Raw genomic sequence first — 22,801 nt, 5'->3', positions numbered from 1 at the left:
CAGTGCTCATTTCATACTACTGATTTAAAGACTGCTAATATTAATAACATATTTTTCTGCCTAGTGGGAATCAGGTTAGCTTTTCGTCAGTATCAAATTCATGATGGGGCTTCTTACTTTCATCGTACTTCCACATATATTGAAGACTTCTCATGCCAAAACCTCCTACTACATCAACTGGTTGACTTGCTAATCAGTTAAAAGAATGAGGCAAATGCTCTTCGGACAATTCAGGCAATGATCACAATTGTTGAGCAATTTGGAGGTACAGGGGTTAAAGGTAAATGGCAATGCATAAAAGACACAAATTCACCCCCCAAAAATCCCCCAAACTTTCTGGGTTTTGCTATCCTGAAAAAGGAAGGAGAACAGAAGAATTCTAGAGTTTCTCAAAAGGTCCCTGCCCTATAAACCTAATTTTTTTTTTCTTGTGTTCCTTCTCTAGCCTCCTGCCTTTCTCAATCTTGCTCTTTAGGTGGGTTGGCAACATGGTCACGGGATGAAAATTATGGAAGCTGTGGTCCAACTCATCTAGAAAGTATCAAACTGATGAAGGCTGGGCCAAGAACTATCAGAAGCCCAGTGTTGGGAAGAAATGAAGTTTCCATCTGGTGGAGACACTGCTAAGGACATTTATGGTTTAACCCAGGGGTGGGATTCAAATTTTTTAACAACCGGTTCTGTGGGTGTGGCTTAGTTGGTGGGCGTGGCTTGGTGGTCATGTGTCTGGCTGGGTGTGGCCAACTCAATATCATTCACATCGAGGCACGCATCTCCTCGCCTGGCCTCTCATGACTGGGGATGCTGCAACAGTCGTAAGTGTGAAAAATGGTCATAAGTCACTTTTTTCAGTGCCATTGTAACTTTGAATGGTCACTCCACACAAGCAAAGTACCAGCAAAGGAGGGGCTAAAAAACTCCAGAGATGTTCCAGAGACAGGAAGTCTCGTCCTGCCAAGAATGTAATAAGGGTTAATGGAGAGGCAGTTTCTGTAAGCAACACCAGAATGTTTCCTTCCTGCCTTCCTTACAGGATTAGCCCAGTAATTTCTTCTAACAACCGGTTCTCCAAACTGCTTAGAATGTTGACAACCGGTTCTAGCGAATAGGTGCGAACCTGTAGAATCCCACCCCTGGCTTAACCTCAGAAAGGTATCCTTCATATTATCTATCTTCTCCAAACATCAGCATAATGTAGCCCAGATGTGTCAAACAATATGGCCAAAGTTGGTGAAGTATAACGGGAGGTGAAGTCCAACCTATCTGCAGGACAGCATAGAAGATTTAGCAACTGCAATTTGAATGCTTTTATGTAAAAGAAAGCGCTCCAAAATTTGCTCACACCACACCCTCAACTGCACCTGCTATTACCTCAGTAGAAGACTCTCCATCTTCGGTCCATAGAAAGGGGTCCACGCAGCTGGGCAGTAAAATTGAGCTTTGCTCCCTAGGTAGCTGGTTCAGAGACAGGTCCCTCTGGAAGGCCAATCAAAATTCGGCTTACTTTCTGTCCTTGACTAGAGTTGTGTGCTGTCAATTACACACCCCACCTCCCATTTCTTATGACAAATCTAAGATGAGTATTGTCATGACATAAAACCTTCGCCAAAGTCCCCCAAAGCATGCTACAATTGCTCTTTTTCAGTAAACCATTATTAAACTAATGGATATGCCCGGTCTTCAAAAAGCCAAATGTGCAAAAACTTACCTCTGGCTGCCTTCTCAAAGGGGGCAGCTTAGAAGCTTGCAGCGCACGTAATTTCTTCAGTAGAAACATTTTATCTTTGCCTGCCTATAAAAATCAAGAAACACTAAGAGTTAGATGAATTAATTTGATGTTTTACTTTAGAAAGTCAGCAGCAACAGTCAAAGGCTTTTCTCGAAAACCAACCCTTCCTTTCTTTTATTAATTAAATACATTTCTACTATGCTCCAGTCAAAAATACTCCTGGTGGCTTACATGGACTCCTAAGCTTTCACAATATAATCTGAAATTCACATCAAACTTCATAAATAACCGTAAAAACTACCATACCTTAAAACGAGAAACGTAATAAAAAAATAAAATTACCGATGTTTTGCCATCTGTTCTGTATAGCGAATATCTATCTTAGATCAAGGTGTTAGAAAGCCTTCCAACTCAAAACGAAACTTTCCTGAGTTTAGTTTTAAGTTGGTGGAGCACTGGTTAGAATGCAGTACTGCAGGCTGGCTCTGCTGACTGCCAGGAATTCGATCCTTATTGGCTTAAAGTTGACTCAGCCTTCCATTCTTCCGAGGTGGGTAAAATGAGGATCCAGACTGTTTGGGGGCAAGAGGCTGACTTTGTAAATGGCTTAGAGAGGGCTGTAAATAAATCTAAATTCTACTGCTATTGCTGAAAGGACACTGTCTAATTTTGTGATCCTCAAAGACTGATTTGTAGATCACTAAATGGTCACATTTCCCCACTTTCACTGGCCAGGGTGTATGTAACTGCTGCCTCAGAGCTTCCCTCAAGTGATCAACACATAATAATTTTAGATTATATGTTTGGTATTAAACATATAAAGACATTTTTAAAGGGAGGAAATAAACATGTGCAACTAAAGGATTATTTATTTATTTTTTGCCAAAAAAGCCTAAACTGCCACGTTCTTAAAGATAAAAATGTAGGAAAAGAGGTGTTTGTTAACTCGGTGATCCCTGGAATTTGCAAAGTTTTCTGTTTAGTGATCTAGCTACAGAATTTTTGAGGAACATCAGTCACTTAGTCTCTGCTGAAGACCTTCAGTGATAAAGCAATCATTCCACTCCTTATAGAAGCAGCTACTGTAGTCAAAACTCTCTAATTGTTTCTCCTGATATTCAACAATGAACTACTTGTGGGAGATGACCAGGCTGAGCCCAAGGGAGGGGTCAAATACATCATCAGTCATGAGTCTTTTCACCCTCGCAAGAGATCTAAGTCTGGCCCCCTTTCGAATTCCTTTCTGTTCTCAACATCTGCTAATTTCCCTTGACCATTAGTAGTTCAGATTCTTGTTAAGCTTACAATAAATCTTTATACACATTTGAACTGTAATTTTCCTGGTATTTGACACTGCTCTCCTGTAATTTAACCTGGTTTGACTAGATCCCACTTTCTAGACTGACAGGAAATACTTACATTAGCAATTTGCTCTTGTAGCAGTTTGACCATTGTTTTTCGTCCATTGATGACTTGCAAGAAAAAGTATATGAGCATCCTGAAACAGAATCAGGAAGGTAGAATTACTGTTGGTCAATAAATTGGGTTCTGTATTCTTATTCAGCGTTGATTTATTTTTTTTAAAAAGAGCATTTCTCAGCCAAGATCCCAAACTATGTTACCAGACAGAATAAAGCAATAAAAGAGAATATTTATAGTTCAAGGTTGAAATGAGGAGTTCTTATCGCCTTCTGAGCTTGGTTGTTTCCTTGCCAACATTTCATTACCCAAACTAGATAATGACTTTCAACCCTGAGTGACCAATATTCTCCTTTATTGCTACCACATACAGGAATCAAAGATTTCAGAAAGCACGCTAATGGGAATAACGTGCTTGTTAAGTACAGTTCCACCAAGGAACAATTTTTCTTCCACTGATGATATTAACTAGTTCGGTAATGAAATGTCTACAAGAAAAGAACCAAGATACTCAGACAGGAAAAGCCCTAGTAGTAGGTTTTTAGGGTACATAATTTATAGACGTCCTGATTATTAAAAGAATCCCTTTTACAAATGGCTCGCCTTCCTTCTCCATCCAACCTCTTTTCTTCTTCTTCTTTTAATTAGAAGCAGAAGCGGTATTCAGCCGGTTCTGACCCATTCTGGAGAACCAGTAGTGGAAATTTTGAGTAGTTCAGAGAACCGGCAAATCCCACCTCTGACTGGCCCTGCTAACCCCATCTATTCTCTGCCCACCCCCGAGTCCCGGCTGATCAGCTGGGTCTCCTTTTACTGCCCTGCACAGGAGAACGGAGCTGGAAAGCAGGCTAGTGGGATGGGGAGGGAATGGGGATTTTGCGGTAACCTTCCCCTGCCACGCCCACCAAGCCACGCCCACAGAACCGGTACTAAAATTTTTTGAATCCCACCACTGATTGGAAACTTACAACACAATGATGGAAAGGATGAAGAAGAAATGGGTGCTCTTGATTAAGTTGTGATAGATCCACACGACCCATCCTGAGCTCGGGGAAGAAGATAAGACTGAGATCCAACCAGAGATAGCTTCAAAGGGGGCTTTTAGTCCTCGGAAAGGACCACATGTTTCTGAAGGCTTCCGTCTTGGAAAAGAGAGAGAGAGAGAGAGATAAAAAAAGGACAGGTTGGATGGTTAGATAATAAAACATAATAATAGAATATTCAGATTTAGCATAAAAAATTTTTTTCCCCTTTTTTTTGATATTATCTTTATAAAACATTATCAAGATAGATTTGGTATGATCTTACGATTTATTGCAAAATAAACTAAGCAAACTATAGTTATCTCGTTAAAATATGAATTAACAAAATGATAGATAAATGATTTTTTTTAGTGATGATATTAGGTTATACAATTATTGATTGATAATATGAGCTATTATGTAATATAATTATGTTAGTGACTAGGAAATGGATGCACAAAAAAAAAGTGGTAAACCAACCGATGCACTGTTTGTAAATTTATGAAGAAGGATGATATTTTTATGTTTTATGTGGTATGTCTATGTTGTTTTGTTGTTAAAATAAAAATTTATAAAAAAAAAAAAGGACAGGTTCTTTTAATACAAACATAGGTCAGTTTAGAAGTTTGTTGAAGGGAACATTCATAGATGCTGGGCAGCATCAGAGACGGCACTGGGCACCTGCAGGTCCTTGAGAAGATCTGCGAATCTTGAGATTTCTTAATCAGTGGAATGAAGTTGTGAATGCTCCCCAAAAGTGGAAGTTTTTAAGAGGGGATTGGGCAGCTGTCTGTCTGAAATGGTATAGGGCAGGGGTAGGGAAACTTGGCTCTTTTATCACTTATGGATTTCAACTCCCAGAATTCCTGAGTGATCCATAAAAGGTTCCTCATCCCTGGCCTTTCAGTTGTGTGGGGGAAATCAATTTTTGACTGGAATGGGACTGTTTAATATACAGATATTCTTGATATGTCCTACGTTTGTATATTAAACAGTCCCATTCCAGTCAAAAATGGATTTCCCCCAAGGGAAGGGTGGACCCCCAAGAGCTTCTGACCTCCAGACAGTGACCGCGACGACCGAGAGGACTCCGACAAAAGACGGGAAAAAGAGCAGGAAGACAAAAACTGTGTTCATCTGCGACCCTCGCCAAGCTTTGCGTGGAGGCTGGCAATTCTTCAGCAGGCTGATCTGGAGGAGCAAGGCAAAAGAGGTCACAGGCAAGTGCTTGACCCGCACAGAACACCACATGAAAGAGGGGGAGGCTTTTGGCATCGCCAGCAGCAAATATATTGCCCCGAAGCTAAAGGGAGCAAAGCCGTGGCGGACACAAAAGGACTGCTCGTGTGTGTGTCTTTTGAAGACGTTTCGCTTCTCATCCGAGAAGCTTCTTCAGCTCGGACTGAATGGTGGGGAATGGAAGGATTTATATTTCTTGCAGGCAGCTGGTCATTTGCATCGTTTTTAGAGGGTCGTTGAAGCACTTGGAGGTTGATCTGTGTCCTCAGGGTCTCCTGAGTTAGCGCTCCTGTTTCCCGAAGTCTGCAATTTTTTTTCCATTCCTACTCCCACACCATGCCAAGGGTTCATCCCAAAAATTTTTAATTTACAGGCGTTTAGCCATACAATTTGGGATGAACACCCTTGGAATGGCGTAGGAGTAGGAATGGATTTCCAGAGGGGAAAATGGCAGACTGGAGGAACCAGGAGCACTAACTCAAGTGACCCTGAGGACACAGGCACAGGTTGCAAGTGCTTCCACGACCTTCTAAATGCGGATGCAGATGACCAGCGGTCTGCAAGGAATATAAATAAACCCTTCCATTTCCCCACCATCCTGTCAGAGCTGAAGAAGCTTCTTGGATGAGAAGCGAAACGTCTTCAAAAGAAAAAAAATCAGAAAGTCCAGTTGCCTCCTGAAAAAGCAGGGGACACACAGATAGATCTTCTCCATGAGGATCTGTTCCTCACTTGATCCTTCAGCTCTTCCAAAGGGTGCCCTCATTATCGCTGTAACTGAGTTCAGGGCTTGGCAGCATGTATGAAGCAGACCTGGCTTAGCAAACTGCATGAGTCCTCATCATGCCTCATCCTTGCGCTGTTCCAGAGTGCTAATGATCATCTCGCTGAACGAACGGCCACCGATCTGTGGGTCTAGGTACAATCAGTGGCAGCAAAAGGCTCGAGGGAGAACAATGCAATTAAGGCTGACCAGGTTAAAAAAAAAAAACCAAAATCACAAAAGGCAGCCTAACCTTTTTCACACAAATGATTATGAAAAACGATATCATCTGGATGACAGGAAGCAGAGGGGCGAAGAAGATTCCAATCCTGAAGAGAAGAGGGGGGGGGAAAAGGATACTTGAGTCAGAATTCAAAGCTGCGGGTTGTTCAAATATAAGCCGAGTATTTTTTTGTGTGCTTGGATAAGGGTATTTATCCATCTGGATTTGTAGCCCACCTCGTGAATCTTCAGAATGTGATTTCTTCCCCGCACCCCACACTCACCAGGTCAAAGTCTGAGCGTAGATCAAATCCAAAACATTTCGAGCAATGTCAAATTCTGGCACGCCAAGTTTTTTACAGCATTTCGTGCCGATAAGTCTGAAAAAAGGCAGATTTGTGAGTTAGGACGTTTGGCGACATCTTTTAGAACAGCTTTAGCAGGCAGCTCTGCAGAAAGACATTCTAGACATGTAACGATATTTGTAAGGAATCTTTTCCAAAAGGGAAGTTGTGCTTTTGATCAACTGAAGATTATCAGAAGCACGAGTCGCCAAGGTATAAATAAACTAATCTAGACCTGTGAGTGATAATCTAAGTTAGCAGGTTTCTAATCCCTAAGTTTTGAATAGCATGTCAGTAGCATTTTTTTTTTAATTTTGGCAAAGGAAAGGAAGAACAATTGGGGTACAACAAGGTAAAACCTTCAGCCAACCCCTTTTCCCAACTTCCATTTAGAAAATGAAAACAAATCCCTGATTTCTGGATGTGCTTGGAAGAACTAAATTTTTCCCATTTTTAAATAAATACTGTTTGCTCCTGACAGCTGGTTGTAGATTTGGGGGGTTCTGCTGCTATAACCGTGGCTTAGCAGAGATGCCTCCAACCTGCTTACTCCTATCTAGGAATTCCCAATCCAGATGTAGAAATATGAGTAGTTTGCAATTTACGACCAGAATTGAGACCTCGATTTCTGTGATTGTTAAGTGAGTGAGGCCTGTTTTTACATCCTTCTTTTTTACTCTGGTTTTTAAGAGAATCACTGCAGTTTTAAGTGAACTGCAGTCATTAAGCAAATCTGTCTTACCCTATTAACTGTGCTTGTTGGAAGCCAGCTGAGAAGTTTGTCAATGGGGATTAAGTGACTTGTAAATAAATGCCAGTGGGCAAGAACCCAAATTTTGATCGCGTGACTGTGGGGATGGTACGATGATTGTAAGTGCAAGGATTGGTCGTCATTTTTTTTCAGGGCCGTTTTAATTTTAAACGGTGCCCAACAAATGGCTCCAAGTTGGGGATTATCAATATGAAAGTTTGACTTGGATTGAATTATGGACTTATGCACATACCGTAGTAGAAATTCACCAAAGAACGAACCAAGGAGGCAGCAGACAAAGTCAACTATAAGCAGCCGGTATATATCTTGGCCAATGAAGGTTTCCCAGCACTAACAGAGAGAAAAACAGATTTTACAAATTGTCATTTATTCATGAGACATGTGAAAGCCAGATCCAAATCTGCGGACTTCAACTCCCAGAATTCTCAGCAGTAGCTGTGCTGGCTGGGAAATTCTGGGTAAAAATATCTATGTGCTTGGAAAATACCAGAGAAGGCTGAGCTATGCCCTCAGTGAGTTTATTTGTTTAATGTACCGTGTGTGAAGCCAGCAGCTATCTTTTTAGTAACCACAGTTTATGGCTTAATGTGTCATACAAAACCAGCAGGTTGATCGAGGAAGTAGTGAGTTAACTACTACTAGGTAGTTGAACCATGACTTAGCACAATCTGTGGATCCAGCTTGATTGACAAAAGGCCTGGCATCGCTTTATAAGCAATTTTGCACCGGTACCAAAACACGTTTGAAAAAAAAAAAAAAACCTACCTCCACTTTGGATAGAGCTACTATGTTGAGCCAGTAGTAGCAGAGGATTCCAATGATTGATATTTTCAGGATGACATTCCTACAAAGAGGAAGAAATAGCTCTCAGGGTTCAGAAGATTGGGATGCCCACCCATTGTCTCCCCGAAGTCTGTTCTGAATGGTGTGGAGGTTGGGGTTTTTTGAAAGCAATCGTCTGTTCATGGGGAAAGAATTGTTTCCTTCCCTTTCCCTTGTTATAGAGATGGTACAATGGCCAAGGTGATGCATTAGGATGGAGAGCACAGAGGTTCCAGTCCCCTACTGGCCACAGAAACTCCCTGGGGGGGGCGGGGACGACGACTTTGAGCCAGCTACTCTCTCTCAGGCCAACTCACACCCAAAGGGATGGTAGGCTGGAAGAACTGGAGGTGTCAGTCCTGAAATTGACCTGTCTGAAGCCATCTTGGAGCTTCAGTGTTGCCACACTGGAGCTGAGGGATAGGGAGATTAGAGATAGCTGGGGTGGGGTGGTCAAAACAAAATATTTCCTTTTGGGAACCAAGGACGTTCTCACACCTGGCCAGAAGGAGGAGGAGCAATGTCACCAGACCAGCAGCTGCTGCTTTGATTGGGTCACAAGACGGATTGTTTGGAGTTGAGAGGAAAACTTTTACTTTTAATTATATGAAAACCACGGGGGCCCTCAGAGTTTGTTTCCACCAGATACGTGCAGGGGTGGGATTCTCTTCGCTAGAACCGGTTGTTAACATTCTAAGCAGTTCGGAGAACCGGTTGTCAGAAGAAATTACTGGCCTAATCCTGTAAGGAAGGCAGGAAGGAAACATTCTGGTGTTGCTTACAGAAACTGCCTCACCTTTAACCCTTATTACATACTTCCTGTCTCAGGAACGTCTCTGGAGTTTTTTCCCCCTCCTTTGCTGGTACTTTGCTTGTGTGGAGGGACCATTCAAAGTTACAATGGCACTGAAAAAAGTGACTTATGACCGTTTTTCACACTTACAACTGTGGCAGCATCCCCACAGTCATGAGAGGCCAGGCGAGGAGATGCGTGCCTTGATGTGAGTGATGTTGAGTTGGCCACACCCAGCCAGTCACATGACCACCAAGCCATGCCCACCAACTAAGCCACGCCCACAGAACTGGTTGTTAAAAAATTTGAATCCCACCCCTGGATATGTGCCAATATGATATTTCCAATAAAGCTATTCTTTGAGGAATCCACTTGCCTCTGAGTTTTTGCTTGCAATGGATCTATTACTTGGGGCCCTGACAGGAGGAAGGAATAAGCTACGGTCATAGGTCAAGGATTACCTGTAGAGTAAACAGTTAGATGGCTTCGTATGGTGTGGTTTTCTCCGAAGGAGGGCAAAAATGACTCCAATGTACCTGATAATAGCAGTGTAGATCTGGTGCCTGGGATAGGTGAACTTTTCAACCAAGCGGGAGAAGGAGTATAGGAACGGCATCACGTGGTTAAAGAGGCTCACCACGATAGGCAAGATCAGCATGGCGGCTTCATTTTGCAGCTGGGTATTTTTCTCATTCAGAAATAACTTGAAAAGGAGCGAAGAGAGAAAAAGAGAGGGAACCTTTTGTTAAGAGCTCAAAGTAATTTGCTTGAGTCCTAGTCATGCCATATTCACAAATGTATTGCAGGAAGGGGGAGGAAAAAAGGGGGCCTCTAGAAATGACCCCTGGCATTATATGAAACCCCACTGACATCTCGCGGGACACCTAGGATTGTGTTTATTATTTATTAGTTTGTTGACTGACGATTTTAACATATATTTATGTTCATGACAGGTCTACCCAGATGTGGTGGGATGTAGTCTGGATTCCCAGGATGGAGGGACTGCATTCCAGAGGACCAAGGGACAGCAACCTTTAGAGAGGTGAGTTGGGAGGCAGAAGGTCAAGATAGGTCCTCCTTAGAAGTTCTCAGAGTATATGTTTAATGGGGCAAATACCGGTAATCTGCTTTTCTTTGGCAATATTTTTGTCATTAGATGAGGAACAATAAAGGAAGTTGCTTAGAAATAACTCTGTATGTTTTTTTGTTTGTTTGTTTCTGGAGCCTGACACAACTAGGCATCCAGAGCAACCACAAACCCTAGCTGCAAATCAGCAGATGAAGTTATTACAAAGGGGATCTGGGCGGGGCGGGGCGGGCTTCCAACCAGTCACTTTGGGGGGGATTTCAAGATTTATTTTACATTTCCTGATGCCCCCCTCGCCATCTAGACTTAATTTCAATTTTAATTTCATGAATGTAAATAGAGTTGCATCAAATTAATTAATTACGTCCATACGATGACTGCTCCAGGATTTTCAATATTCTCCCGTCCTTCAACTCTGCTTCATTCAAAATGTCAGCTTGTTGCAATGTTTGGGGAGGCTTCATGGGCTCCCCTCACCGCCCCCCAAGTTGAGTGGGGGAGAAATGTATCATCCTAAGGAATCAATCTCAGGCCCCCCATTAACACACTGTTGAGAATATACAGTCACGTTTAAAACCCGTTCCCAGAAACAGTATGTATTTATTTATTCCCGATTTAGTACGAACAAAGCAAAATAAATGGGATGGGAAACCACAGAATTGCAGCTGACCTCTAAATTGACAAGGGAAAAGAAGTAAATGCCAGCACACGAACCCACTGCCAAACCCAACGAGAGAGACCACATGGCCAGATGAAGCGAGATGCGAAGGACCCTTTGTTGCAGGGAGAGATTTAGAGATTCAACGTGCATTTCGGAGAGGGCCTCCTAGGATGGAAGAGAGAGGCGAGATAATTAAGAAACAGGAAGCAGGAATTCAGATCTGACTTTGCATTCAGTTGCTGCTCTAAGAGCCCCGATGACGCGGTTAAAGTGCAGTATTACAGGCAAACTCTGTCCACAGTCTGGCGTTCGATCCTGATGAAGTTCAAGATTGACTCAGCCTTCCATCCTTCTGAGGTTGGTAAAATGGGGACCCAGATTGTTGGGGGCGATAGGCTGACTCTGCACACCACTTAGAGCGGGCTGGGTAAAAACACTATGAAGCAGTATATAAGGCTAAGAGCTGCGATTGCTATTGTTAAGCTTCGAAAGTTCCCGATTGGGAATGAATAAAGAAGAATATTTGTAACTCAGGACTGAAATGAAGGGTCCTTGGTCCTCTCTGAGCCCGGTTGTTTTCTTGCAGACGTTTCATTACGCAAAGTAGGTAACCTCGCCAGTGTCTGGGTAATGAAATGTCTGCAACAAAACAAACCAAGCTCAGAAAGCACCAAGGACCCCTGATTGGGAATTAATTAGCAAAATTGAGGGGTAACAGTAAGAGATAGTTTGGGGGGATTGTGTATAAATATCATCTTATGCATCAAATATTTTTCCTTTCTCCTTCTCAAAAGGAGATGATCCAAAGATGAGACCCAAGGAATGGTGAGAACCACAGAATGACGTTATTTTCTGCTCTTGTCAACTCTCCTGAGGAAAAAATGAACTCTTGATGCATTAATAATTTCAATGTGACAGCCGTCATCTCTACCTTGATTTGCGTGCTGATATTTTTCTGATTCATCTGTACGGCTTTCTCATCCACCACACCGAAATCCCAGATGCACAGAAGCTTGGCAGCGTTTCGGGAGTGCATCTGAGGCATAACGATGTGGTTACGGAAGGATTTCGCCATGCTGTAGTGACCAAGGCATAGAGAGAGGGAGAGAGACAGAGAAAAAGTGGTACACATCTTTAGATACGTTTTCCACATCCTCAATGGGGGAAAAAATGCAAAAATATCATTTGGAATGCTACTATTTCAATCTGGCTTACAATTTGGTCTGCAAACTGCTAGCCAGTAGACAGAGCCTAACCCTAACCCTAAAAGTTATATATATATCGTGGTACCTGGGTACTCAATTGCTTTGAAACTCATTGAATTTGGTACTCGGTGCATTTTGATGCCAACATTTTGTCCCAGTACTCATCATTTGTTTGGTACTCAACACACAAACCAGAACTTATTGGTGTCAGCTGCCTTGTGACACTACATTATTTCTTATGGGAAACATTTATTTGGCATTCATCACACCCCCTGGAACCAATTAACGATGAGTACCAAGGTACCACTGTACATACTTTTTTCAATTTGATGGAATTTGGCAGAATTGGCTAAAGCCTTTGCAGATTAAACAGCCAATCTCAAGTGTTTGTGTGTGTTCCACACACATACAAAAGAATAGAATAGAATAGAATTCTTTATTGGCCAGGTGTGATTGGACAGACAAGGAATTTGTCTTGGTGCAAATGCTCTCTGTGTACATAAAAGAAAAGATACATTCGTCAAGAATCATAAAGTATAACACTTAATGATAGTCATAGGGTACAATAAGCAATCAAATCATATCAGGAAACACTCAATATAAATCGTTTGGATACAAGCGACAAAGTTATAGTCATACAGTCACAAGTGGGAAGGGATGCATAATAAGGAGTGATGAGAAGATTAATAGACTTTGCAAATAGTTGGACAGCGTTGAGGGAATTGTTTGTTTAGCAGAGTGATGGCGTTTGGGAAAAAACAGTCCTTGTGTCTAGTTGTTCTGGTGTGCAGGGCTCTATAGCGTCGTTTTGAGGGTAGGAGTTGAAACAGTTTCTGTCCTGGATGTGAGGGGTCTGTAGATATTGGAAAACTGCTACACTAAGATGAAAGCATAAATTGTTCAGATTAACCTTATCCCAGCTTATGTCAATGCAATCTAGCCTTTTAGGTAGGTCTTTGTCTGCATTGCCATTGTGGTAAGTCAGCATTCTTGTGGCCCATTCTCTCTCCAAGGCAACTGCTAGGGAGGGGCTGCGTGGCCAGGTCCAATTACAAGCAATAATGAAACAAGGAAGAGAATTAAAGGAACATTTATTTAAAGAAGTCAATTGCTTCACAGTAAATGAAGCTGTAGAGTTGCCTAGATGTTCCTTTTGCTTTTCATTCTTTTTAAAAAAGGAACAACCATTTTAGGAAAGATTATTTGGAGATGATACTAAAACTCTTGGGTCTGTAACCTTTAATTGAATGAAACGCTGCATCACAAGTTAACCATTTTTGAACTAGGTGCCTCACAGGGGCTCCTTTACAGAATGCATCCAAAATCCAGGATTCCTACGGAATTGAAATTTGGCAAATTTTATAAAACATTTTATGCCATAAACGTTATCACAAAGAGTTCCTGCCACAGTACAAAATGTCCTAAAACATTTCCTAGGCTTGTTATTTCGTTCAACTTGCTATGTTTTTGAGGCTGATCCATTTCTGAATGTTATTCCCAACTTTTCCAATGAAGGCTGTAGCTTAGAAGCTCTGTCACTGTGGAGGCGATTGCGGAGTCCTGGTTAAGGAATCTTTCTGAAAGGATGACCCAATGGGTCATGGGTGATTTAGTGACTACCCACTCTCCCCCACCTACCCCCATGGCAGTCCAACACCTTAACCAACGTACCTGTAGATCAAGCTCAGAAAGCAGATGATAAAATAAATCCCAATTGTGAAAATGTAAGCCAGTTGCATGTAATACGGCGAGCCATTCTCAATTTTTCCTACTGTACCGTTGGTATAAAAGCCGCTGTAGAGAACCGTGTTTGTAAAGTAACCCTGGGATGATAAGAGAAAGTAGTATCAGAATTCGAGAGGTCGGCAAAAGATTCTTATTGATAGTATCAGTTGTGTAATACTCTTCCCACCCCATAGAGGCAGAGAAGAACTGTTATTTTTAGCCTGTTTCAAACTGGGTTTAATTTGTAACTTACTTACTGCTACTTACTTACTTATTTACTTGGTTTATTTTCTGCCCATTTTGCCTCAAGGTAAAAAAAAAAAGCTCCTTTTGGGATGCTTTCCTTTAAACAGTCTTTTTTTAACAGGCAATTAGAGTCACACACCATACTAAAACATGCAGTGGTTTGCGTGCTGGGTTTAGCGTGTTGTATGAATCCAAACGCTGAAGTGAGGGCTCCTTGGCGCTCTCTGAGAAATACCTGTTTTCTTAAGTAATGACTAGCACTGATGATGTTGCCTAGTTGGGTAATGAAACCTCTACAAGAAAACCACCAATCTCAGACAGCACCAAGGAGCCCTCATGGCAACCCTGAGCTACAAATATTTTCCTTTATTGCTAAATACTGAAGTCTGTAAAAACCATGATTAATGGCTTAGCAGGTCAAGTGAACCCAGCCCCGCTTCGCTGAATCAACAAACCACAGTTAAATCAATCTGACTGGTACAATGGAAGGAAAGCCCAGCTCTGTCTCCATTGTTTTTTTCCATTTTATAAACCTACGTACAGCTCCGGTCAAAAACTCCAGACTTGTGAAGGAAAGGTGATTTGGTTGGGAAGCAATGAGTTGAGGAATTGCAAGAAAACTGAAGTTGATCAGGAATGAGAAAATGTTGAACGTGAGAAGCCACGTCAGGAACACAAAGTAGGAATGGATGCTGGTCCCAAATTGGCTGCCAATGTCTTTGAGTGTCTTCTGCCAAAACTGGAAGAGCTGAAGGCAGTCAACAAAACTGTTCTTTAACTGCCTGAAGAACTGGGGAGAAGGAAGCCAAAATCACAACCAAACAGGAGATTTGGCTGAATACAATAGATAACATTCTTCTTCCTCTCAACAAGTAGTCCTTATTCAACAACATCACTCCTTACCAAAGCAATGTTGTAGAAGCATTGGGCACAACAATTAAGATGAGCATCCTGGTTGTAGGACTTCTTTTTTCTTTCTGTTAGAACACGGTTCCTGTCGAGTATCAAACAGCAAAAATAATATAAGGCAGATGGGTGCAAGCAAGCTCTTTTAAAACTAATTCTATCTGTTTTATATCATTCTAAATGAGCAAGTACAAAATAGTACAGTAGTTTAACTGAAAAGTATAAAACTCTAAGAGTTGTTTTGAATCAGTTTTTCCCTATTTCATTCTCCTCCTTGCAAAGATAAGGCTGACTTGTACACAACACAGCTTATTTAAACATTTAAAACCATTTGTCATCTCAAGATAGAACATTTAGATATGTTGTATCTATAACCACTTATGGTTTATGAAACAAAGACAAACAGTTTTACATAAATCCAGAGAGAAAATTAAAGTGAGAACCAAAAACAGTATTAAAAAAAGATTTTTCCAGCATTTCAATTAAATGATCTTTTTCTATAATAGAAATGTCTGTATGCAAGTGCTTGCTAGATATAAGTATAATGTCTGAGTGCAAATAAACAGATGTTTTATATATTTTCTTCTCTTTCTAGATGCAGAAAAAGGAAAAAAAGGAAGGAGGTGAAACATTTACATGTAAAAGGATTTTTAATCCTTGTAGGTTAATTTAAGTGCCCTCAGAATACAAATATGTGAGCCTCCTACCTAATCTCTCGTTTTTCTTTCATTGATTTGGGAATCTTCTGGATTGCTCTAACTCTTTCATGCGTGGACATCCTTGACAGATCATTGATTAATTTTTCCTCTGCAAAAATAAAGATGGCAATAAAAATCAGGACAGTGGGGAGTTCATGCATCCCATCAAGCTGTCATGATTCAGTTGATTTCAGGCAAGTTGCTTTGGGTGTGCCATCCCATAAGTAGGAGGCAAGACAACCTCACCAAAGCAAACAAGAATCTTACAAGAATTGCATTCCCATAGTCAATGATTATAATAACAGCAATCAGAGTTCCTGATGAGATTTCAAAATTTGTGAAGTATAGAATTAAAAGAGCAGAATTAAATCAAATAAATCAATCACTGACCTTCTTTTCTCTTTGCTTCTATATATTCTGGGTCTAAACGAAGCAAGCTGGGCCTGGCAAAAGTTGCATAATTGGATCGCCTGCTACGCCTCTGGACAATATTAACTGTAGTAAAGAATTCGCCGTGAAAAGTTTCAATGAATTTGCAATCAACTGCACAATAATACATGCATCAGCAGAAAATTATGCCTTCCTAGCCTAGAATTGCCCAGTTAATTCTGTACATGACAACCAGTACATGAATTGCCTTAAATCTTACCTCTCTCTGATGCATCTGAATAACTGTCTGCATTCTGAATATTGAAAGCCCGGCTGGTAGTAGGTAATATCCCTTCAGATTCTGGTTCATACTCGAAGGAAGGATTAACTGATGAGGGCAAAAAGAAAAATATAGAAGGAACTGTTTACTCCTCTTATATTGCATATAAACTGGAAACATATATCTTCTTATCCTATGTTTCTTAATCCCTGATTGACTGAGTAAGCCACAGTAGGCTAGGATAAATCATGGTTTGCAAGCCACAACGGCTGCAAGTTCAATACCCCCCCCCCAAAAAAAAATTGACACAGCTGAATTCAGGAGACCCATGCAAGCATACTTAGCAGCAGTCAGATCATTGCTCCAAACATTAAAAAATAAAAAAAAATGCATGTCCTCAGACATTTTGGCATGAGCTCAAAGCTGGCTAACTAACAAACTCTGATTTTGCAGCTGTTTCAGTGCCATCATACATTCAAACAGTCATGAAACAAATGGCTGTTAAGTCAAGGACTAACTTAAGCAATACAGATATAAACATTATCTGTCTCCCCTTCCTTTTCCCCCAAAAGGTAAGGGATTATACACACACACAAACACAGACAGGCAAGCTGGCTCGAACTTCGCAGAGCAAATCCTCTGTAATTGATAACATTATTGGCATCCTACTACGCCCTGCTTGCCAAGTCCGAGATGGCAGCAATTGTAAATCAAAGTCTTACTCACACAGGGGGAAATGGGTCTTTTACTTCACAAAGCACAAGGCAGTCCACAAAACAATCGTTCTTCCAACATAGTCACAAATAAAGTCTAAAGTAAGTTAAACTTTGTCCCGTACAGTTTAAGGAGAAAGCACACCCACTTTTATCTCCTGCGGGGTATGGCTCAGTAACTCAGCTCACTCTTTGACCCTCCCACGCCTCCTACATTGCTGCTCACGTTTCTCCTACGACTCTGCTTGGGGTCGAGCCAAGACTCTTCCTCTTGACTCCCTGTCAGGGGCTGCTCCGACATGCCTTCCTCCTGATTCATCTCAGGCTGTTTCTCTCGGTTGTCTGATGGAACCTGAGGCATTGCCAGGGAGGAAGGTCCTGGGGAGGAAGGCATTGCCAGTTCCTCCCCCTCATCTTCCAGGTCCTTTTCCTCTGACAGCATAGGCTCAGGAGTCGGGGTCACAACATGAACATATTGCTATACTGTATATACAACTCAAAGTCATCTGCCTTGTTAACTGTACAGTCACTGGAGCTGCATACCATGTGCCTTTCCATGTGGGTTTGTACTGGCCCGCTCAAACCCATAATCCGTTGGTGGATATTCAGACTGATCTGGATTCTGCACTAACTTCAGAGGTATTAGAATTGGTTCTCCTTCCTTCTTGTCACTCCCAAAGGGGGCATAAGGATTGCCTGAATTGTGGGTATTCCTTTGAGAAGGTCTCCTGCAGAGAGAACCAAAAGGGAGAGACGTTAACCATTATTCAATCTCCATAAAGGCATTGCTTTCAAATTCACCCACTGACGGCCCGGAATCCTGGTGGAAATTCAGGCAGTCCTTGCCTTACAACCACAACCGTGTCCAGCATTTCTGTTGTTAAGCGAGTTTTGCTCCACTTTACGACCTTTCTTGCCACGGTTGTTAAGTGAATCAATGCCGTTGTTAAGTTAGTAACCTGGAGGTGAAGTGAACCTGACTTCCCCATGGATTTTACTTGTCAGGTCACAAAAGGGGATTGCGTGACCCCCCCAGGGAACAGTGCAACTGTCATAAATATGAGTCAGCTGCCAAGCATCTGAATTTTGAACACATGACCACTTCTGAAATTGAAAAGGGGAAATGGATAGCGAACTCACGCTGGGACAAGGCACACTTGGCAGGCGTACCAAACAGGAGCACCTCTATAAGGAAATATTGCAATTTGAGGGGGGGGGGTCACTGATTCCGTTTGTAATAGCCCCATTAACAACACCAAAAAAAGGCTGTTGTTGTGGGTAAAATAGGAAGAGAGTGTTAGGAACGTTGACAGCCTTGAGTTGTGTTTTTTTTTTTTTTGAATAATAAAAGCTGGGTTAAAAAAAATATCTCTATTCCGATTTCTTCTGAGCACGTATTGTACGCTGATTGCAAACTTACACCTGGTCGATTTCCAATGTTTCGGAATAGTGGTAGTCAGGATTTTCAAGAATATCATTGTAAGGAAAAGACATGATGGGCCTGGATCCTGGCCTTTGTAGGGAAAGAGCCCCTGGAAGTTTACTTAGATCATCTCGGTTCTGCCAATCTCATCTTGAACCTATTTTAAAAGAAATAAACCCCACAGATGTTATGGATGTTATGTAGAGAGTATTAGAGAGTTCTTCAAGGAGACATCTATTTTTCAGCCAATTGGCAAAAGTAGCTGTTTAGGTATCTACTGAATTCTAGTGGATTAAGCTGTAAAGAGACAGCTTTACATAATTCATGTTGAAACAGTACTATTTCTCATCAATTCTGTCCTCTTCATACCAAAACATTTTATCTAAGGACAGACACAAACCTAGCAATACCTTCAGCTCATAGCAGAGGTTCAGGGCTCTGCAGTAGGCTATCTGTATGCGTTGGTGTGTCCGAGAGACAGAGAAGAATAAACACTTCATTACTAGCAAATAATTGGGGAAGCAACAGTCTGCCATATCTTTCTTTCCTTTCTTTCTTTTTTGTCCTTCCTTCCTTCCTTCTTTCCTCCATTTCCCTTCTTTCCTTCTTTTTCCTTCCTTCCTTTCCAAAACAGCAACTTATAATCAAGAAACAGATTACAACAGTCATAGTTACAGAGAAATTCTGTGTACATTTCTGGAAAGAGAGTCGAGTATCTTGCCCAACACAAGAAAATTCATCTGACAGTATAAATACTAGATAATTTATTACAGTATCATATAAATTAATTATTATACTGCCACTCCCTCCTTTTCCTCCGAGACTCCGTTTGTTGGTATGCACCATATCATATCAGTATCACAAGTCTCTGTCTACCCATGCTTTTCTCCCAATCACGTCCTGTAATCTTGTTTTGTAAGAATATTTATTATTCTCACCAAGTGTTGTGCTTCAATTTATCCAGAAACAAATCACCTCCGATGACCTCTGCACCGCTCAAATATCACAAAGAATTCTAGAAAATTCAAAGAATCGCTGTGTTCGTTCAATGAACTCAGGAAAATGCAAAGGTCTTAGTGATTTTCACCCTGGCATTAAGAGATAAAGATCAGTTATTTGCATGTTGGAAAACATGCTCAAATCAGCTACATAAAGAGCATATTTCAGATAGTCATCCAGAAAGCCCTGGCAGCTGTAAAACAGGATTTATCATACTGAGCTTAATAAAATAATTTCTAGTTTGATCTGATTTCAAGTTACTTCCCAATTACTTTTCAAAAAAATTACTTTTAAAAAGAACTCACAGCCTCTACCATTCACTAAAGTGAATTTATTTTATCCTTGCAATAGCTTCTCAGATGACCCTGAGCTGGAAAGGTAAAACTGATCTGGCTTTGGTTCCACTTTATAATTTAATGAGATGTATCATTTTCACAAAACTTATTTACAACCTCCTTTACAGTACAAGAGAAAAAACCCCAAATAGTCTTTAAAAAAATTACACAAACTGGTTCGTTGCCATCACATCAAGTTTACACAGTACACTTTTATTGCCCAATATTGCAAAAAAAGTAAAAGCTGTCTGTGCAAAAAGCTGTAAAAAGGCCGATGCCATTTCAACAGTCGAGATTGTAACTCACTTTTCACTGATTAAATTTGGATTGTATCGTTTCAAATGAGCTGCATATTTATCCATACATACATACATACACAGAGTCACGGAAGGAAGGAAGGAAGGAAGGAAGGAAGGAAGGAAGGAAGGAAGGAAGGAAGGAAGGAAGGAAGGAAGGGTGGGTGGGTGTTGGATAAACCCAGATTCAAAGTTCTAACTGCCAGCTCCCCCATAATCATGTGATGCATTTGGGGTGCTTGGCAACCAGCCAACATTTATCATCATTTTGCAGCCTCTCATGGTCAGATGACTCGAATAACTTTTTTTTTTTGCTGAAAACCAGCTTTGTTGCAATTTCCAGCAAAAAACACCAACTGAGGACAATGGATTAGCTTTTCATCTGCCGCCAACAAGATCATAAAAACAGGTGAAGTCACATGATGACATACTTAACAACCAGAATGACTTGCAACCAAAATATTGGGCTCAATCTTTTCATAGACTATATTGCTTTGAAATTCTATCCAGGTTGAAAAGAAGGAGGAAAAAATTGTCTCAGAAGTTTTTAAAAAACTTGCATAATTTTCAGAATTCTACCCCAATTGAATAAATGTTATGAGGTATCATACCTGTATATTTTAAAAAGTTAAGGACTACTGAAGAACCCAACGGACAAATCATTGATAGGGCTGGAACATTGCCATGTCCAAACTCAGTCAAAAAGAAAGAAAGAAATGCTTTCACTTGATGCCTGATGTTTATGAATAATGACCCTGTAAAGAGTACAGGTAAGTAACACAGGTGTGCTCCTGTATATTAAACCAAGTGTGTCCAACTCATGGCCCTGGATAGTTAGGAATGCGGCTTTACGAGATCATAAACTTTTGAAAGGTTAGTGTGATAAAACAAACAATGTTGACAGGGCTACCATTCAGCATTTTTAAGCCTTAGAATTTTGCTTGTATTTTATATCAGCTTACACCTCTAAACACCAGGAGGAAATGAATAGATGTTCTTTCTGTTTATAGTTACCCAAATACATTGGGAAAATGTAATTCCTGCACTGTACTCGGAATAGAAAAAAAAATGCAACCCGTTAACTAGCTTGTCCACCAATGAGACACTCAGGAATTACTGGCAGAAATTATCAAAAAGGCTACCCTATATTTTCAAGAACTTTAGCAAATCTTTTGGCACTAATAATCATTAATCCAACTTGTCAGATCTCTTTTTCCTCTGGTCTTTCGCAGTCCAATAAATTGTGTTTACTTCCTTATTAGCAAAACCCTTGAATTGAAGGTTCCTTGTAAAATAATTATGCAATTACAATGGAGAACAAAGTAAAAGTTTCAATAATCTTTTGTAAAGAAAGATTCTAACTTAAAAAGGTCAACACTTCACCAGGCAGCAGGCATAGCTACAGGACGTACCTATAGTTTGAACAACTGAGTTTTGGAGATTCTTCATAAAGTGAGCATAAGGACAGAGTTTGCAGGATTTAGATTGTATCTGGTTGGAAGAATTGGGAAATTAGGATTTTCAGAATAATCTTGGGGTATTTATTGACTGAATTCTTGCAAAATTATGGCTTGTTTTAACCACAGTTCACTGAATAAATTTTAACAGTTAACATACGATGTACTTGTCTTTAGTTCATGCTAAAACAGTGATTTGCAATCAATGTCTAGGTTGATATGGTATATTCAAGTAAATTAACTGGCTTTATACAAATGGTACACAATTAGGCATTCTCACAGCTTAACCTACCTGCTAATATTGTTGAACAGAGAAAACAATACAAAGGGATTAAGCACAAATACCAGTCAGAACTGCTTGGAAAAGGGTTGGGAGATGAATGTTAAGAAATGAAGTAAGTTCTCTAGTGAGGAAGAAGAGAAAATATTCTCTCTCTAACGTTAGCCCTGAAGGAGGGGAAAAACAATTTTATGTACAATATGGGTTATCCTAGACATGGAGGAATGGAATGAAGAAATGCAGAAAACAATATTCCTGCAATCAGGCCCCTTTTCAAAACAACAGTGCTGGAAAGGATTAGGGGTGACTTTATAGCACTGTTCCGTTATTTGAAGGGCTGTCACAGAAAAGAGAGGGACAACCTATTCTCTAAAGCACCTGAAGGCAGAACAAGGAACAACGGATAGAAACTAATCAAGGAGAGAAGCAACCTAGAATTGAGGAGAAACTTCTGAACAGTGAGGACAATTAACAGTGGAACAGCTTCCTTCCAGAATTTGTGGGTGCTCCAACACTGGAGGTTTTTAAGAAGAGACTGGACAACTGTTTGTCTGAAATGGGACAGGGTTTCCTGTTTGAGCAGGGGGTTGGACTAGAAGACCTCCAAGGTCTCATCTAACTCTGTTATTCTATCCCGAAAGAAAGTCTTAAGGTTACTTACCCCTCACAGGATCAGTATCAATTTAAGATTTCTTGGCTGGCACCACCGGCAACATTTGTTCAGATCACGGCATCTTTGCAGTTCCCTGTTTTCTTGGAAAACTTGGCATAAGATCCTTGGGAAAACGAGAGAAATAGGAGAGAAAAGATCCGTAATGTATCTTTGGAAGAGTGCTGGAAGAAATGCCAGTATCTGAAGTGCAGCTGCCAACTCACCCAAAGTCCCAGAAATTCAATCTTTGTCCTGCAGGGTGCGCACATCATTTGCAGTTTACAGACAGGTGTGTGCAAGGGGAGGGGGAGGAGGGAATTAACCTACCTTGCTGCAACCAATCC

At 40.9% G+C, this 22,801-nt stretch overlaps 1 protein-coding gene across 4 annotated transcripts in view; it reads right to left on the bottom strand.

Moving 5' to 3' along the window:
• TMC5 (transmembrane channel like 5) overlaps window positions 1-22,801 on the bottom strand; it is a 24,198-nt gene extending 1,397 nt beyond the window's left edge. Inside the window, exons 1-22 of one of the 4 annotated variants that reach the window (XM_087912347.1) lie at window positions 22,682-22,801; window positions 22,467-22,581; window positions 19,377-19,526; window positions 18,436-18,595; window positions 17,559-17,743; window positions 16,303-16,410; window positions 16,044-16,148; window positions 15,663-15,762; window positions 14,953-15,043; window positions 14,591-14,839; window positions 13,750-13,901; window positions 11,805-11,949; window positions 10,883-11,038; window positions 9,662-9,828; window positions 8,276-8,354; window positions 7,743-7,840; window positions 6,679-6,774; window positions 6,426-6,501; window positions 5,228-5,361; window positions 4,117-4,290; window positions 3,149-3,227; window positions 1,709-1,792 (exon numbers count right to left, since the gene is read on the bottom strand). In XM_087912347.1, the coding sequence (XP_087768473.1) occupies window positions 1,709-1,792; window positions 3,149-3,227; window positions 4,117-4,290; window positions 5,228-5,361; window positions 6,426-6,501; window positions 6,679-6,774; window positions 7,743-7,840; window positions 8,276-8,354; window positions 9,662-9,828; window positions 10,883-11,038; window positions 11,805-11,949; window positions 13,750-13,901; window positions 14,591-14,839; window positions 14,953-15,043; window positions 15,663-15,762; window positions 16,044-16,148; window positions 16,303-16,410; window positions 17,559-17,743; window positions 18,436-18,509 (2,352 nt within the window). In that variant the 5' untranslated portion in view covers window positions 18,510-18,595; window positions 19,377-19,526; window positions 22,467-22,581; window positions 22,682-22,801. The other 3 variants (XM_087912345.1, XM_087912346.1, XM_087912348.1) reach the window with 3 other exon arrangements.

This window comes from Pseudonaja textilis, chromosome 14, assembly GCF_049901715.1.
Source record: "Pseudonaja textilis isolate UNSWEBS1 chromosome 14, rPseTex1.2, whole genome shotgun sequence".
In the NCBI taxonomy this organism is placed as follows: domain Eukaryota; kingdom Metazoa; phylum Chordata; class Lepidosauria; order Squamata; family Elapidae; genus Pseudonaja; species Pseudonaja textilis.
The sequence above is the reverse complement of the archived record's forward strand: the minus strand, read 5'-3'. Positions and strand labels throughout refer to the sequence as shown.